The sequence below is a fragment of the Montipora foliosa genome, chromosome 13 (assembly GCF_036669935.1).
Source record: "Montipora foliosa isolate CH-2021 chromosome 13, ASM3666993v2, whole genome shotgun sequence".
In the NCBI taxonomy this organism is placed as follows: Eukaryota; Metazoa; Cnidaria; class Anthozoa; order Scleractinia; family Acroporidae; genus Montipora; species Montipora foliosa.
This window is the reverse complement of record NC_090881.1, coordinates 29,939,373-29,956,998: the sequence shown is the minus strand read 5'-3', so window position 1 is coordinate 29,956,998 and position 17,626 is coordinate 29,939,373. Positions and strand designations below refer to the sequence as shown.

At 38.3% G+C, this 17,626-nt stretch overlaps 3 protein-coding genes across 5 annotated transcripts; 1 reads left to right on the top strand and 2 right to left on the bottom strand.

Annotated features, from left to right (window-relative positions):
• Position 1: 1 nt before the first annotated feature.
• LOC137983548 (sperm axonemal maintenance protein CFAP97D1-like) lies at positions 2 to 3,334 on the bottom strand. The gene is made up of 5 exons (XM_068830703.1): positions 3,097 to 3,334; positions 2,909 to 2,989; positions 1,572 to 1,745; positions 1,430 to 1,483; positions 2 to 669 (listed from the first exon to the last, which is right to left on the bottom strand). The coding sequence occupies exons 1-5, from the start codon at positions 3,304 to 3,306 to the stop codon at positions 415 to 417; spliced, it is 774 nt and encodes a 257-aa protein (XP_068686804.1). The 5' UTR covers positions 3,307 to 3,334; the 3' UTR covers positions 2 to 414.
• A 19-nt stretch (positions 3,335 to 3,353) lies between these two features.
• On the top strand, positions 3,354 to 5,620 carry LOC137983547 (dnaJ homolog subfamily C member 21-like). Its single transcript, XM_068830702.1, has one exon. It carries the CDS (start codon positions 3,503 to 3,505, stop codon positions 5,147 to 5,149), a length of 1,647 nt encoding a protein of 548 aa, XP_068686803.1. The 5' UTR covers positions 3,354 to 3,502; the 3' UTR covers positions 5,150 to 5,620.
• A 1,532-nt stretch (positions 5,621 to 7,152) lies between these two features.
• Positions 7,153 to 13,522, bottom strand: LOC137983549 (AP-1 complex subunit sigma-2-like). Of its 3 annotated transcripts, none has more exons than XM_068830705.1 (5): positions 13,473 to 13,522; positions 13,215 to 13,393; positions 11,185 to 11,293; positions 10,890 to 11,027; positions 7,153 to 9,145 (listed from the first exon to the last, which is right to left on the bottom strand). In XM_068830705.1, the coding sequence occupies exons 1-5, from the start codon at positions 13,473 to 13,475 to the stop codon at positions 9,101 to 9,103; spliced, it is 474 nt and encodes a 157-aa protein (XP_068686806.1). In that variant the 5' UTR covers positions 13,476 to 13,522; the 3' UTR covers positions 7,153 to 9,100. The 3 variants fall into 3 exon arrangements, with proteins under 3 accessions (XP_068686806.1, XP_068686805.1, XP_068686807.1); XM_068830704.1 differs by having other exon boundaries at positions 7,153 to 7,451; XM_068830706.1 differs by having other exon boundaries at positions 8,278 to 9,242.
• Between the last annotated feature and the right edge of the window lie 4,104 nt (positions 13,523 to 17,626).

The window sequence follows — 17,626 nt, the reverse complement described above, 5'->3', positions numbered from 1 at the left end:
ACAAAGAATCACACTTTATTATCTTTGAGTATAAACGTGTACTGTGTTCACACAGACTCAAGCAGTGACAGTTAGGCATGCACTCCTAGGAAAGACTTTTATAAAGAAAAAAACACCTCATGTTGTTTGATAAAAATGTTAGAAAACAATGAAAAAAATCAAGCTTAGAAGGACCAAGAAGTTCAACTGACTTTTCGTTAATTAGTGGACCTAGCTGAAAAAAGAAACTCTTCAAACTTTTCGAACAGTGATATATTAAGGGTCATCAAACTTTGTGTGAATTTACATTGCTTCAAAAAGATCTTTGGCCCCTTGGGTTAGAATAAATTAAAAATTATCACACTCTGATAAAAATCTTATTTACAATTAATTTGCTTTAAATAGCATTGTCCATTTCATTTAAAATTTGAAGATTCACTCTGTGGTGGTTTCCTTGTCCTCGTCCTCGGCCTCGGCCTTGTTGCTGCTGTCTGCATCTTCATTCTCAGAAATCTCATGCTTGTCCTTGATGGACTTGAGCTGTTGCCCAGAGTTGCGTCTTTTCTCATTGTGGGATTGCTGACTTTGATCCTCTTGTGGCTTTTTCTTGCGTGTTAACTGTTTGTACCAAGCTTTTGGATACTTAGAAATGTTATCCATGTATCCTTCGTTTATTTGCCACTCGTCCTCCTGCAATAAACTTATTTCCTCAGTAACATCCTTTAAGACTTGTTTTACTCTGTTTTAATCTGTCAACATCTCCCTTGGACCAAGATGGTGCGAACCCAATATTATTCATTGCTGTTTTTTTCCAAAATACACCTGCTCTGAAAGCTAGATCCTAGGTTTCCTTTCACATGAAATCAGAAATATTATTGATAAGTAATTAATTTCTTTAACCATTTATTTGCTTTGGCTAAGGCAAAAATAGTCCTGAAAAGACCACAATGCAAAAACTAACCTAGCTTAGTGACAACCCTTAATACCACATGCACTGGACACTTTTCCATATGCCTATATAGTATTTAAATACTTTGTTAATTAAGGACGGGGCCTACTATTGTTACTGCGCATACATTCTGCACATCTCAAGATACTCAGGTTTCCTATTGGTGGTGCTTACCAATACAGGATATTTTTGTGCAGTTTAAAACTATGCGGAGAAAGCAGAACTCAGCAAGTACTATTGGTATCCAAAAAGAAAATTGGGGGTAGCCACACATTTTTCAGAGATAATTGAGCTTCAATTTGGAAAAGAACGCCATACATTGCTTTGTATTTAAAAGCTTTTTGCAAATATTGTTAATTATCTTCGAAAAATGCATGGTTACGCCCCATTTTCCTTTTTGAATTTTAATAACACTTGCTAAGATCTGCTTTTCCCGCATATTCATAAACCGGGAAAAAAAGACCTTTGAATTAGTAGGCACCATCCTAAATAAATCCTTACCCATTGAAGGTGGTTGTAATGTGGTTCTTTTGATGAGATCCGCTTTAAAATGGCCTACCAAAATTATTGATAAAGCAATAAGTGATCAAACTCCATAAATATTTCCAAGCAAAATTAATTGATTTGATTGTTGACAACTGACCTGATTTTCGTGAGTAACCCTAAGCAGTTCCCTCTGTCTCTTTGTCTTATTCAAACTCTTGTGCACATAGTCATTTCTGTTATCCACTCTTCCTCGCGTTCTCATTACAAATGACATTTTTTCAAGAAGTATACGGTTGTCTCTTTCTATGGTTGCCAACCTTTCTTCCTCAACCTGGAAGTTTGGTACATGAAAATGGTTAATAAGCTATTTTATTAAAAATTAATAATAAGAGTACTCGCAGATCACAAGATTCCTAGTAGATTCCTTATGACATTTATCAAAATGATGTAATAGAATACTGGTTAGAGAAGGGGAAGAAAGAAAACAAGAAGAAACCAAAATATTCAGTGGTAAAGTGATTAAAAGCTCAAAGACTTGTCATTTATCACTGCTCGGTTTACATGTAAAAGAGGTTTTGAAAATTCAAGGGGATTGGATGCCTCAAAAAAAAAAGGGGAGTGAAACACAAATAATCAAATGAGAAAATTTTTCCATGGTAAGAAAGATTTGTAAGGTCACTATTATTTTCTTCTTACTATGCTTAATTTACGTTTATCTGCCAACAAAAATCACTACATGCAATTTTAACCCACACAGGGTGCAATGCTGCTTTTGTTGCCTGCAACAATGCATATCAAATCACTTTTGGTATTGCGTGCCAAGTTTCACAAATTGCTTGGCGTGCATTCGTGAAGAAAAACTTAGCATTATTGCTAGAGTACTAGCTTCTTACTTTCATAAGCGTTTTCCTTGCAGCTCCGAATTTGTTTTCAAATTAACGTTAGTAAAAAATTTGTATTTGTATTTTTTTGATAGGCGAATTCCATGGTATTCATATCGACAACACAGTGAATCCAATTAAAGCATATGGCGAAATTTATTCACCACGCTTATTAGCAAATCGACTTTGAACAAACAACAATTTGATCGCGTTAAAGAAGATTGTTTTAATTTCGGAATTCCGAATCGTTTGAACATACCTTTCCCGCCAATTAACAGCGGGGCTTTAACAATTGAGCGTTAGTGTGAAAAGCGTGGAAAAGCCGAGTCGAAGGCAAAGCAATTAAAAGTCACTTGATCTGCATTTTTAACACTCGGACGATATCTAAAAACAGCCTTCCATGTCTGACATAAAACCAAATCGTGCTTTCGACAATCTTTTTTAAAATTCCCGACGAAAAAATAGCTATTTGAAGAACTATTTTATCAGACAGAGAACGGTGAAAACTTATTGACACAAGTTTTAAGTCTTCCTGTCTCGTCCACTGGTGGGACGGATGTGTTATGTCAATATCGATGATGGTAGGCAGCGCAATCGGAGAAAACTTCAATACCTGTAATTTCTTCAACTTTAGATGAAGATGCATGTAAGTTTGAGGAGGCTTATTGTCGATAACCGCTTTAGCTGAAAAGACCTGAGGATAGAAAGTGAGCAAATATTATTCAAAATAAACATAGGTTTTCCATATAACAAAGCTTTGAGACTGGCGCACGCGGCAAGATGTTTTTTAGCTCCTCAAACCTTTCTCCGGTGTGTATCGTATCTGCTCATGTCCCATCTCTTCTTCAAAAGCTTGTTATTTGCCGGTGTTATTGGCTGATAGGCTCTATGCATTTTGATTGAAAAAATGGAATCAAAATCAAACAGACTGAACAACAACAATATCTCGTTAAGTGGAGAGTGTTTCAGTTGAGCATAGCTTGTTGCATAGCAACGGGGTAGCTTCTGCATATTATCAGACGACAATCCATTTGAACAGCAGCCTTCTGAGTATGCGCTGTCAGCTGCTCGCCATCTTGTCTTAGAAACGTGGTCGTTGTAAGGTTTTGTGACGGTTTTCTTTGGTCGTTTTTTTCTCCAAACCTATCACAAAGAGAGGATGTTAAGCTTATAAATTGCCTGATTTCGTAGATCACAAATTGTAAAAATGCCTCGTTGCTGTTACGAAGTATTGGAACTTGAAAGGGATGCTGGAAATGACGAAATAAAGAAGTCTTACAGGAGGCTTGCCTTGAAATGGCACCCGGATAAGAATGGCAACTGTGAGGAGAGTACAAGGATTTTCACAGAAATCCAACAGGCATATGAAGTACTAATTGACCCACAAGAAAGAGCTTGGTATGACAAACATCGCGAGAAAATTATTCGAGGAGGAGATGATTATGTCGACAACAGTATCAACTTAATGAAGTACTTCAGCGCCTCTGTGTATTGTGGGTATGAAGACGATGAACATGGCTTTTATGCAATTTATCGCAACGTTTTTAGAATAATAGCTCAAGAAGATGCTGAATTTGCAACTGCTGAAGATCTGGAAATGCCGGAATTTGGGACATCTTTGAGTGATTATGACGAAGTTGTTCAACCATTTTACGCTCACTGGCAAAGCTACTCCACTGTGAAATCCTACGTTTGGTTGGATAGGTATGATTTAAGGGAAGCTCCAAATCGGAGAGTTCAGCGACTGATGGAGAAAGACAACAAAAAAATACGAGATGGCGCTAAGAAAGAGAGAAACGAAGAGGTCCGGGCCCTGGTGAAGTTTGTTCGCAAGAGAGATAAGCGAGTCAAAGTATATCTTCAGCTATTGAAGGAGAAAGATGAAGAAAGAAAGCGCCTCACGGAACAAAAACGGTTAGACGCTCTGCGAGAACGAGAGAAGATGTTTGAAGAATACAAAGAAGAGAGCTGGGCTTCACTGTCCGGGCTCGACGAGGACTTGGCCGAAATGAATGTACATTTAGACAGTGTATTTGGAAAGGACGGTGACGTCAGTGACAGCCAATCAGAGGAGTTCGAAGAGGAACAATTCTATTGTGTGGCATGTGACAAAGTATTCAAAACTGACAAGGCGCTGCATAATCACGAAAAGTCACGAAAACACAAGAGTAACGTAGAAGCTATCAAACGAGAAATGGCCGACGATCAAGAGAAGAATTTTATGACGGAACCAAATGAATTGTTAGCGGAGGCTGACTACCTCAACAAGGGAAGGTACAGTGTAGATGAAAACAGTGAAGAATTTGTGAGTGTGGGAGAACTTGACCTGACGGACTCCGTTGATTTATCGACGATGAGGATTAAGGGTAATAATCGCTATAAGGTGAGAGTTCTGCACGAGAGAGGCAGAGCGTTATCAGGTATTGGAGAAACGGAGTTGCAAGGAAATTTGAGCGGAGAGGAAAGTCAAGGAACCGACAATAAAGAGAACGAAGTGGAAGAACGAAATTCACAGAAAGAGGAGATCAAAAAAGAAAACGAGGAAAACGAGAACAGTTTGACAGAATCTAAATTTCATGAAAGAAAACAAGATAAAACGAACAAAGACAGGAACCCCAGGAAAACAGAACACACAAGTGATCCTGGGGAACGGGTCGCAAAATCTACAGCAACAAATCAAACAGCTGCAGTGACAAACTCATTCAAGTGTAATGTTTGTCAAGCCTTATTTCCGACCCGAAACAAAATGTTCCAACACATCAAGGAACAAGGACATGCTCTCAAGCTAGACGCAAAAAATGATGGCCACGAATCGCTGCGACGGGGAAAGAATAAAGGAAAAAAGAAACGATAAACACAAATTTATTAATGGCAAGAATGGAAATTCGAGACAGTTATTTTAAGCGTCGGTGGTTTAGCCTTATAAGGTTAAGTGAATCTCTCAAAAATATCGGGCGGAGACATGACGATTTTGGCTGCAAGGTCAGCTTGATCGACTCCTTAAAGGTTACATTTGGGTTGTTAAACTGACGATGGTAACCTTCTGTTGATTTCAACAACTAGTCTATTTACTGTGCTCTGTTGCTAATGTAAAGCAATTCATAACATTCCATCACAAGAGTTTTTGCCATTTCGCAAGCCCACCTTTAGAGCACTGGTTATATGTATGGAAGTGACAAAATCACGATCAGAACTAGCGTCATTAATACAAATGATCGGATTTACTTCATTATGTGTTTTAAGTCATTACGAAAGCCCATTGTTTTGAATTATTTCAAACAGGTCAATTTTAAAGAATATTGAATACATTATTTATGATACCCGACAGATGTTCATTTTGCGTATTCTATTGCTGTCGTGTGTTACCTACGCAAGTACGCAAATGCTTCGGGAAATGACGTCACATCCGGTTGAATGCTAAAATTCAATTATTTACGGTCCTATAGCAACGACACCACATCTCCATAAACCTCGTAAAAATGTCAAACGGTCAAGATACTACGGATGTTTAATGTTTCAATTTAGGTATAATTTTAAGTATCGATGTCCTCTACGTACACTTTCCCCAAAGGTCCAAAGACTGCGAGATATCGGGTCTCGAAACTGCTCGTGCAACTTTACTTGTCCCGCCACGATGTCGCCAAAACATTGCGAGTCAAGTTGCACGAAACATTTCACAGTGTAACGGCGCCTTAAAGGGGTAGTATCATGAAAATTATCCCTTTTATTTTTACCATAAATTTACTAAATCGATTTTCAGTGACTTTTTCATTCTTGAATTGCTTCTGGATCACCGCACTGAGATAAAAATCTATCATATTTTAAGAGAAAAATGAGCCATGCTAAGTTATTACGGAATTTATCTAAGATGCGAAGGGAGTATTTGAAATCGTCGGGCCGACGTTTTCAAATTGGCATTCACTTTAATCTTGGCTACACGCAACCAAAAACACTTAAGAATGGTTTCTGTGAGCTAAAATAGCGCTTTGAAGAAACTTTGGCCATTAATTTTTGTTGCTATCGGTAAACAGGTCTTATTTGCTTTCCAGATTTTTACTACAATCCATGACACTGCCCCTTTAAATGTTAATGGCTTTAGCACAAGAGCACTAATTGGGGACACTAACGAAATTAACTCAAGTCAAATCAAACATTTGCATGGTTTTTGTGGAGAGGGAAAAACCGGAGTACCTGGAGAAAAATCTCTCGGAGCCGAGTAGAGAACCAGCAAACTCAACCCACATATGGCGCCAAGTCTAGGAATCGAACGCGGGCCACATTGGTGGGAGGCGAGTGCTTTCACAACTGCGCCATCCCTGCTCTTAAAAAAAGCGCTGTCTTAACCTGAAAAGTTGGCTTGACTCGAAACTTGTCGGACGTGGATAATTCGCAATTATTCACCGAACGAACTGCAGTAATATGTACTTGATCTCTTACCGCGGGACCAAGACAAAATTACCAAAACGATTTGGGAAACGGTTGTAGCCCAACACAGCTATCTATCTACAATAGATATGTATATCTATCTCACATATCTATCTTACAGAATTGAAATGTACCCGAGTGCCGGTGTCCTAGCGCACTTCAACCCTCCGGTATGGATTTGGACCCCCGGGGGACTCGATCCAGACTTAAACCCCCTTCACGGCTTTTGGACCCCGCCCCCTATAAGCGCACAGGCGTTTCTGATGTGGGGTACGCGACGCGGTTGAAGCGCTGACGCCTTGAGAATTATTTGTACTGTAACGAAATACAAAATCACTGTCTCTATTCAGTGTAAAATCTTTGGAACGATAAAATTAAACAGTTCTTTCCAATTCTGCGACAGGGAGGGAACAGACTGGGTTCTCAACGACACAATTTTATCGGCGCACTTTATTTCGGTTAATGCACATGGTATTTAATCCCAATGCACAAATTTCCCATGTGTCACGAATAATAATATTATTATTACCAAACTTTCAATACCAATTAAAAACGCTCTAAAGTCATTGAAGTTTTTTTGTTTTTCGTCGCGAAAGTGGAAATAGCAGCTATTTGGCACCCTTGGCAGTTACTCTCTTAATTAATAATTATCATGTCATCCATTCTTTATTCCTTGTAACATGCAATCAAGATAGTCCCATTTCCTCAAGTGTACGCTGCAGTTCACCTTCCTGTTACAAAAAAGAAACAAGAAGAACATGCTTAAAATGATCTTGCCACATTTAATCCGCTTACGGGCATCTTTGCTAAATTCTAGAAAATTGTAAATTAAAAAAGACTTACCACTACTAAGCTAACTTCACTGCTGAAACCAAGGCCTTCTAATTAGCAAGTGCACAGTGTGTATTTTTATTGATTTTGCTCTTAAAATGTAGTTGGTACAAAAAGATAACAGAAAATACCCCAACCCAAAAACCATTTTTCCGTCGTATGTCCAGAGATGCACGCCTAATTTTGACATCCAACACAACACGAAGTGTCCCTTTTAGTCTTAGCGTTTACTACCTGTTTTCAACAATAAGGGGTAAAGGTTCGTGTTATTTTTGGCTGAGGGCAAATGTAGCTGTTTATCCTTACTTCAGGAGCAGTATTTGGAGTATTTTGGAGACACTTTGTGACGTTAATTGTCTGTATTCCGAGAGAGGAGTTATGTTGAAGTTGGCCCGGGGAGAAGACGCTTATTGAAATCAGTGTGCATCTATGCTTTGTTTTTATAGTGGATGTGCACTTAGCTATCAAGCTAGTTTACAGGCACTCCACTGTTAACAACATGAAAGTAACAATTCAAACTTAGCAGAAACATGATTCAGAACCCCAAATGGTGGGAAGCAACCAGTTGGCTATTTACAAAGCGTGGTGGAGTTGAATCTGGGACAACCGGAGACAAATCCAAGCCAGAGGTTACAACTGGATTTGAACCTGGAGTAGCTGCATGCAAACCCAACGCTCTAACCACTGGGCCATTTGCAATTTGCTACTTGCAATTCTTAAGTCAAGTCAAGTCAAGTCAATTTTTATTTGTACTCACACAGAAATAACAATTAACACAAATAGTGCTTAAAATATAAAACCAAGAGATTGCGAAGAAAAAGAAATTTTACAATTGCAGGTTCAAAGTGCAGAGTTTGGGACACCTAAATAGTTCATGGAACTAACCGAGTAGGTGACCCAAAACAAGAAATAAATGAGTCGAAGGAATAAGGACGTAAAATAATTGTTTTAGATAAAAAGTATTACTTCATTAATTAACAGTTAAAGATTACATGATCGTAAAACATTAGGAATCAGTAATAGTATTATAACCATCAATCACAGAATTTTTGATATATTGACGAAAACTGGAAAACGGCTTGATTTTCTTAACATCTATAGATAAAGAATTCCAAAGTTCTGGGCCAGTGTAACTGAGAGAACGAATGCCGTATTGAGTGGTATGAACAGATGTAACAAACTGATTATCAATCTGTGATTGACGTGTATTATATGAATGAATAGAAGATACCGGGTTAAAAAAAGTAACAAAACTAGAGGGGCTTAGTTTATGGTATTCTCAACACATGATTTTTCTCTGGCCCTCAGAATCTCAGAAATTACTACAATTTTCTACTTTGACAGCTGGTATTTACATCATGCACTAAAAGAAAAAACGTTCTATGGCTACAGTAAGTTAATCCAGTCACTTTTAAGAAAAACACTGAAAAACTCAGTTTTATAAAGCACAACGCATAAAAATTCCAATGAAGGAACTTCTCATCTTTGGCTGCAGAGGTGAAGTTGGTAGGACAAGATGCTGAAGAAGGATTTTCAAGGAGGAGACTGTTCAGGCCAGGCCCATTTCTTCCAGCGTACGCTGGAGTTCACCTTCCTGTTGAACAAAAGGAGATGGAGTACTAACAGTGATTTACAGATGAAAGAATTCAGGCAAGACCCATCTCCTCCAATGCACTTCGCAGTTCAGCTTCCTGTGAAGGGATGAAAGGAAGGGAAAGAGGAAGCTAAGAGAAGAATGCAAAGGAGTGAATGATGTGGAATAATGGTGATGTGTGAGATCATGTGAAGAAACAAATTTTGAGAAAGATATGTTTAAGCGCATGAAATCAAAGTATGGAAGAAGGATAAAGGGGTTTACTTTGTAAAGGAACTGTGGTACTGCATCAGTGAGGAAGTGAAACACATAAATGGACTTATCAACGGGTTAATATGGCAAAATGACCTTCGTAGAAAAATTTGAAAGCTGACATTTTGAGCGTTAGACCTTCATCAATTTGCTTTGATAAAGCAGTTCAGGCTCTAAAGGACTGAGCTTTCAAATTTCTCTATGGTGCTCACTTTACCATATCAACCCCTTGATAAACCCATTTCAAAGTATGGAAAGATATTGATATTGAGTGCATTCAAAGTGGAGATGTAGAGCAGACTGTCGTCAACGACAGCTTTGTGCTTGCACAGTACAAGGCAAACCAAAGTTCACAATATGACCATTTCTGTGTAAATTTCTACAAGATGCAAATCCCAAAGCAGTATTAGTGTAGACTAAGTGTAGTTAAGAAAGTGTAAGACTTGTGAGCACAAAATGTTAGAATAAGGATGGTAAATGTGAAAGGTTATTGAATTCAAACCAGTTAGCTGAATCTGAAGCTTTATTAGCATTCAATGAGTGAAAATAGAATTTTAAAAAGCAATCAATTCAAGTTATAGCAATGCAAGTAACTTTCTCTCCCTACAGTAATGTAACTCTCTGGAAGTAAGAAAAGAAAGAGGCTGTATCAAAGACAAGACAAGAAGAAATAATTATATTTCCATAGCTAAAGAATTTTATAAATCGCAAAAATTATTAGAGGAAAAATTAGGTGAATAAGTGTTGTCCCTAGCAGTGTGCATATTATATATATATATTTATGTAAACCGCACACACATCAAGTGAGGCTACTGTGAATGTGATGGATGAAAACCTTCGCTGATCAACAGCATCAAGAACTACTCTTTCATTCACCACCCAAGGACAGAGAAAAATCTCTGACCTGGGAGGTAATCAAACCCACGACCTCCGGATTAGATCATATTGTTACTCTACCAACTGAACTACAAGGCCGACAGGAGCCGGCTGCCAAAAGAAGTTTGAGGACAAATTGGATCAGCCCAAGCCAAGTGCTAAGTATGAATATAATTGTTGTCATTAGTAGCGCATACATGTACAGTTATAGGTGTATAGGTGACCGTCACAGATGTATGATAAAACAGGTGCAGATATATGTATAAAAAAGTGAATTTAGTTTATGCAATAAATTATTAGACTGCTTTAATGAACAATTTCTTTAATTCATGCCTGCCACAACTTTGCTTCTGCGCTAAAGTAGTAAACAAAAAACACTAAATGCTGAATTAAAATAATGGACTATTATGAAGGTTGTGACAGTTGTAGGGAACTGTTTTCATATTTGATTTCCTAAAGTTATGACTAAATATTGAGCAGTAAGAGAAGTCACTCACAATATTGCTCTTGTATACAAACCCTCTTGCAGCAAATCGTACAATAAAAATTATTATTCACAGGTACAGATAACCAACAACAAAAAAATGGAATCAGTTTGAAAAAATGTCCCACATACCTCTTGAAGAAGATCTTGAGCAGAGATTGCCTTCAGAACATTTTTCTTGCTAGTCTCTTGAATTTCTCCTCCTAGTACTAGCTCATCCAGCATAAAATATGCTTTTTCAAAATTGAAGATTATGTCCAGTTCACAAACCTGTAAAAAAGAAATAGATCCATGCATACTGTACACAGGTGCAAATTTCCACAGCACAGGGCTGTACGTCATTTTAAGCGTACAAGTTTAAGGGTTGATTGTTAACAGCAGATGTTGCCACTCTCGTAATAAATGAAATAGTAGATGTAATACTTACACTCCCAAAATATTTGTCAAGAAGCTCAACATATCTGTGGATTATCTCTAATGTCAGGAGTTCGTTATCATCTTTTTCTATTGCCACACAGAAGTACAAGCTTGCATACCTAAGAGAGATGAGCTCACTTTTCAGGGAAGATTATAGATATTTAATCAAGGAAACTAAATTGGATGGCAGTCTCATTGGTTTCAGTACAGTCTGATACAATGTGTTACTCTTCTTAAACCAGATGCCTATTTTAAGTAGTATTGAAACCACTGAAGTTCTATAGTTAAACCTTCACTTTTAGCTCAGGCTTTTAACAACCATTTCTCTGCAGCTGAACCCAAACTTATTGAGTGACATTAGTCCTTATGACAGTGGTCTATTTGATTATATCAAGGAAAATAGTAATTATTGTCATATCACTAATTACAATCTGAGTGACACTGAAACAAACTTGCATTCCAATTCCAAACAGAAGCTATCTCAAAAACACTCAGTGGTAGTGAGACTGTTTTATGAAATCACTTCCCACTCTGAGACCAGTTGAGGCTCGCTGAGCACAAACTTTCAACACTCTTCATACCAGTTGCTACCATTTCTTGAAGTAATCATAAAAATGAAAATCATAGAAAACAAAGAATTTTATTTACATAGCAGTAGTTTATAATTTTTGTACTTTTGTCGACTTTTTGCTTCTTTCCAATCCTGTATTAGCATAACTTTTATTGTATATTATCCCATTGACTCCTGTGATTGATACTTAGTAGATTTTACTCTGTCTAAGGCCAGGGGAGCCCTACGGCATTTGAGGTGTGAATGGGTTATAAGGAGTTTTTTTCAATACAGTTATAACTAAGTTGTGTGATTGTTATTTGATGCCAAGGATTCCCTTAAGATTAAATTGACAGACACAAAAGTTAATTTTCCTCGATTTATAGTACCCACCCAACCCGTGCATACGGAATCCGTGCCCGCATTGCGTGCAGCAGTCAAAACTGTGCCATCTTGTCAGTCCTTTGCTCTTTTACTGGAAATGGTGCATTTCTGTGGGTAAATGACGTTGTTACATTGATCTACCCTGTCGAAAGGACGCCACCAAAGTATTTTTTCTCGAAGTTAACACAAATAAACACATTAGCAATACAGTTCTGACATCTACTTACACTTCATTTGAAAATACCAGACCAAATTCCTCTTAAAATAGTTAGAAAAAGCCCAACTAACAGCTAAAGCACAACAGCTGACGTTCGAATCGCCGCTCGCCGATAACTCAGTTTTGGTGCCAAAGTTTGTTCACAAAAAAGGGGCCACAAAATGTTTTAAATGGTTTTCTGGCTTTTAACTGCAAACCTAATGACATGATGTTGGATAGCTCAGTTTTTCTCGCTTGCTCAATTCTGATTGGTCAATTTAAATTTCAGTAGCTCTCGCCGTATGCATGGATGGATAGCAAACAAGAACACGTGTAGTATTACACCTTTACATATACAATACGTCAAGGGTTACGGTTAGGAAGGACTTCAGCAAGATCGAACAAAGCGCCCATGACATTTAATGTCGTAAGCTGGAAGGTTGTTTTGATGCCCGAGGTACAAGAGCCAATCGCGATGCTGATGATGTTGTGACTAAATTTCCTGCCAATGAATTGCGTGATATCTTTTTCCTGGGTAATCTTTGTAACATGTGACCACTGGTTAACACGGTATACCAAAACCCAAGTGTGAGGCACCGCAGGTTAATATACCATGGGAAATATAAGCCACTTTGGAAAATACCATAATACTCTTTGTTTGTCCCCCCAAATTTTGCATAAGCATTGTTTCCAGTTTCTCTTGGGACTTACAACCACCCCAAGAGAAAACGAAACAATGCTTTTGCAAAATTTGGGGGGACAAATAAAGAGTATTATGGTATTTTCCCAAGTGGCCTATGGCATTTTCCATGGTGTGTGTAACCTTCATTTACAGTGAAATAACATACAGGAAACCAAACCGAATACTGAAGCTGCTTCAAGCAAATTGGAGCAAATTTTCCTTTATTACCTTTTATACACGATCTTCATATCCTTGTATTCCAAAAAGCTGCACATCTTCGGTTTACGAGCGAGGACAGTCGTGATGAGGTCGCGAGTGATCTTCTTCTTTTCCTTCTGGCTAGAAGCAGTGTACCATTTTTGCAATCGAAGTTTGCCTTGACGGCTGAACAACAGCATGAACTGAAACTTAAATAACAAAGACCAACTATTTAGCGGAGTAAAAGGATTAAACAACAGCACACGGTAAGATATCCGAAAAGCTCACCATCTTTCAACTGCTGCACCAGATTCTCGCGACTCCTGTGCCTAGGTACTTCATGTATCCCCTATTATAGTGTATTTAAATTATCATGTATTTCCATAAAATTCCACGCGTATATAGATCTATTATAGTGTCTTTAAATAATTAGCCCTATATACCCATGTATACCCTTAGATACCCCAATATACCCTTGTATACCCTTTTTTATCCCTATATACACATGTATACTCTTATATACCCCTATATACCCATGTATACCCTTATATACTCCTATATACCCATGTATACCCTTATATACCCCTATATACCCATGTATACCCTTATATACCTCTATATACCCATGTATACCCTTATACACCCCTGTATACTCATGTATACCCTTATATACCCCTATATACCCATGTATACCCTTATATACCCCTATATACCCTTGTATACCCTTATTTCTTAAAAACTGGATCATTGGATAATGCAATTCGAGAGATTTGATTGGCTAAGCCATCATGGGTTATAGGCCATTAGTATAAATACACAGGTGATTATACAAAATTGCGCACTATCATTGGCTCGCTATCTCGGATTATCAGCCGATAATCATCTAGACGGACAAAATGGCCGCCAGTAGTCGTTTTGCCACTGTAAGTGAAATGATTTTTTTTTCTCTTTTTTTTGAAATAATCACCTGTGTATTTATACTAAAACAATTATACCATGATCTACAAACACGGCAAGCATATGCGTGATTTTTTGGGCCTTTTTATTTTTATTGTAGTCTAGTTTTCTATATTTTGGGGGTGTTTTTAATAAAACAATTATTCCACTCGTGCTTGTTGGATATGAGATGATTATAGCCAACTCGGCGCTACGCGCCTTGTTGGCTATCTATCCCCTCATATCCAACGCGCGCTCATGGAATAATTGTTAAATACCCCTATATACCCATGTATCCCTTATATACCCCTATATACCCCTGTACAACTTTATATACCACTATATACCCATGTATACCCCTTAATATCCCTTTAAGGGTATACATGGGTATATAGGGCTAATTATCAAATACACCATAAATACCTTATATTTAAATACAAAATAATAAGGGACACATGAAGTGCTTACCTCATTGAAACATACGCTGTATTCAGTATATGTGCGCTAATGTTAGAGCATCACGTGACAAATGTCAACCGTTTCTGTTCCGACAGGGAGCGAGCGACTTGGCTCAGATCTGGTAGGTAATCATTTTATAAGTGCCTTTTCGGGCCATGTTCGTCCACAGAGACAACCAGGCTGGCATCATTAAGCTAGAATGTGGGTAAAGGCAAGCCTTTAAAAGAAATCAGAGGAGAGAGATGGTTTCATGCAGACTGGGACGCCTAAAAGGCTTTATTGTAAACATGGCAGTTCACGAATTAAGTTGTCTCTCTGGCCTTTCTGTGGACGAATTCCAGGACCTACTGACACAATCTGGGCAAGTTTTGAAAGCTAAAACCTTCAATCGATGCGTTATTTTGCCGGTAGGACTGGCTGGCCCGACACTTATGAAAAAAACTATGAAATGAGAATCGGGAGTCTTCCCTTGTCATGGAATGGCAGAATTACCCAGAATTCTTTTTGGGCTATGAGCAAGGAAACTCTGGCGCTCATCGAATGGCTGAAGCGCGGCCAGAGGAAATGATTTGTAGCCAGATACTCAGGAGTAGGCCTGGTGTGTGCTGTTAACTTAGATTTTGGATTTCTGAACAAGTTTTTATCCTAGAAAATTCCCAAAGAAGTTGTGCTTTCATTTCGCCGTAATTCTCGTGTCAAAGAAACGGTATAATAATGTAAATAAGAGAATAACGATATTTATATTTGCAGATTACCTGTCCTCTTACTACGAAGGTCAAGCTCTACATTTCTATGCAATAAGCGCATTTAAAATTTCCTCCTATTACTTAATAAAAGTATGTTTTTTTTGTTGTTTTTTTTTGTGTTGTAAAAAGGGGTCTATTTTGCTTATATGAAGAATACGTTTTCTCTGCCTTCCCCTTCTTATGCATAATCTTAGCGGAAATTACATTCTGTTCCTCAATAAACCTGGAACAACCAGTTATGGTCTTAGTTCTCTTTTTTCTTACGTATTAGCTCAGTTGCGGAATGCGCTATCTGATTTTATCCGTACCCATGAGTTTACTGGTTTTAAAACAGAATCCAGGGTTGCATTTTGTACAGCGGCTTTTCTTTTTAATGGATATATCTTTAAATATTACGTATTTAGTAGGTATCTGTCTATGCTATGTATTTTAGCTGTAAATGTAATGTCTCGAAGATATTAGGTCCTGTAGTTATTCGGAAAAGGCTTATGACTGTATATATGTTACCTTCAGCAGGGCGCATGCGCACACTTTGTCATCTGCGACTCCCGTGCTTACCATATGACAGAAGAAATAAGTTTTCTCTTAAATATATAAGCCATCTAATTCTTACGCTATATTGACAAGGGCGGTTTGGAGCTGTTAGTAGGCGTGGGATTTGTCACATATGGTTTAGGGGCCGACATATCTCTCCCTTAATGCCGTACCGGGAGGCAAGGTCGGTAGCAGAAAGCAGCGAAAAGCCAACTGCGTCCAAAAGCGATCGCACGGGCCGAAATCCCGGGATGACTCGTTTGGTACGACGCTCCAGCGCCGGTGTCTGGAGGTACTGCGTTTTTCTCTCTTGTTCAAGCATTCCGTCAGCGCATGCGCAAATGTTCTGGCTCATCGATCAAAATATTATCATGCCGGTTTTTTTGTTTTTTTTTTGTTTTTGCCAGCAATTGAAATTTCAGTTGATTTTATAGGCATAAACGTAACGTAAGAACCGTGCCTGTCCCGTCTTGTCTCAGACAGAGGCGAGAGATGGTTTCATGCAGACTGGGACGCCTAAAATGCTTTATTGTAAACATGGTGGTTCACGAATGAAGTTGTCTCTCTAGCCTTTCTGTGGACGAATTCCAGTTCCTACTGACACAATCTGGGCAAGTTTTCAAAGCTAAAACCTTCAATCGATGCGTTATTTTGCCGGTAGGACTGGCTGGCCCGACACTTATTAAAAAAAAACTATGAAATGAGAATCGGGAGTCTTCCCTTGTCATGGAATGGCAGAATTACCCAGAATTCTTTTTGGGCATGAGCGAGGAAACTTAAGAAGCGAGAGACTGGCGCTCATCGAATGGCTGAAGCGCGGCCAGAGGAAATGATTTGTAGCCAGATACTCGGGAGTAGGCCTGGTGTGTGCTATTAACTTAGATTTTGGATTTCTGAACAAGCTTTTATCATAGAAAATTCGCGAAAAAGTTGTGCTTTCATTTCGCTGTAATTCTCGTGTCAAAGAAACGGTATACATGTAGTAATGTAAATAAGAGAATAACGATATTTATATTTGCAGATTACTTGTCCTCTTACTACGAAAGTCAAGCTCTACATCTCTATGCAATACGCGCATTCAAAATTTCCTCCTATCACTTAATAAAAGTATGTTTTTTTTGTTGTTTTTTTTAATGAAAAAAAGGGTTTTTCTGCTTATATGAAAAATACGTTTTGTCTGCTGTCCCCTCCTTATGCATGATTTTCGCGGAAATTACATTCTGCTCCTTAATAAACCTGGAACAACCAGTTATGGTCTTAGTTCTTTTTTTTCTTACGTATCAGCTCAGTTGCGGAATGCGCTACCTGATTTTATCCGTACCCATGAGTTTACTGGTTTTAAAAGTGAATCCAGGGCCGCATTTTGTACAGCGGCTTTTCTTTTTAATGAATATATCTTTAAATATTACGTATTTAGTAGGTATCTGTATATGCTATGTATTTTAGCTGTAAATGTAATGTCTCGAAGATATTAGGTCCTTTAGTTATTCGGAAAAGGCTTATGTCTGTATATATGTTACCTTCAGCAGGGCGCATGCGCACACTTTGTCATCTGCGACTCCAGTGCTTACCATATGACAGATGAAATGAGTTTTCTCTTAAATATATAAGCCATCTAATTCTTACGCTATATTGACAAGGGCGGTTTGGAGCTGTAAGTAGGCGTGGGATTTGTCACATATGGTTTAGGGGCCGACATATCTCTCCCTCAATGCCGTACCGGGAGGCAAGGTCGGTAGCAGAAAGCAGCGAAGGGCCAACTGCGTC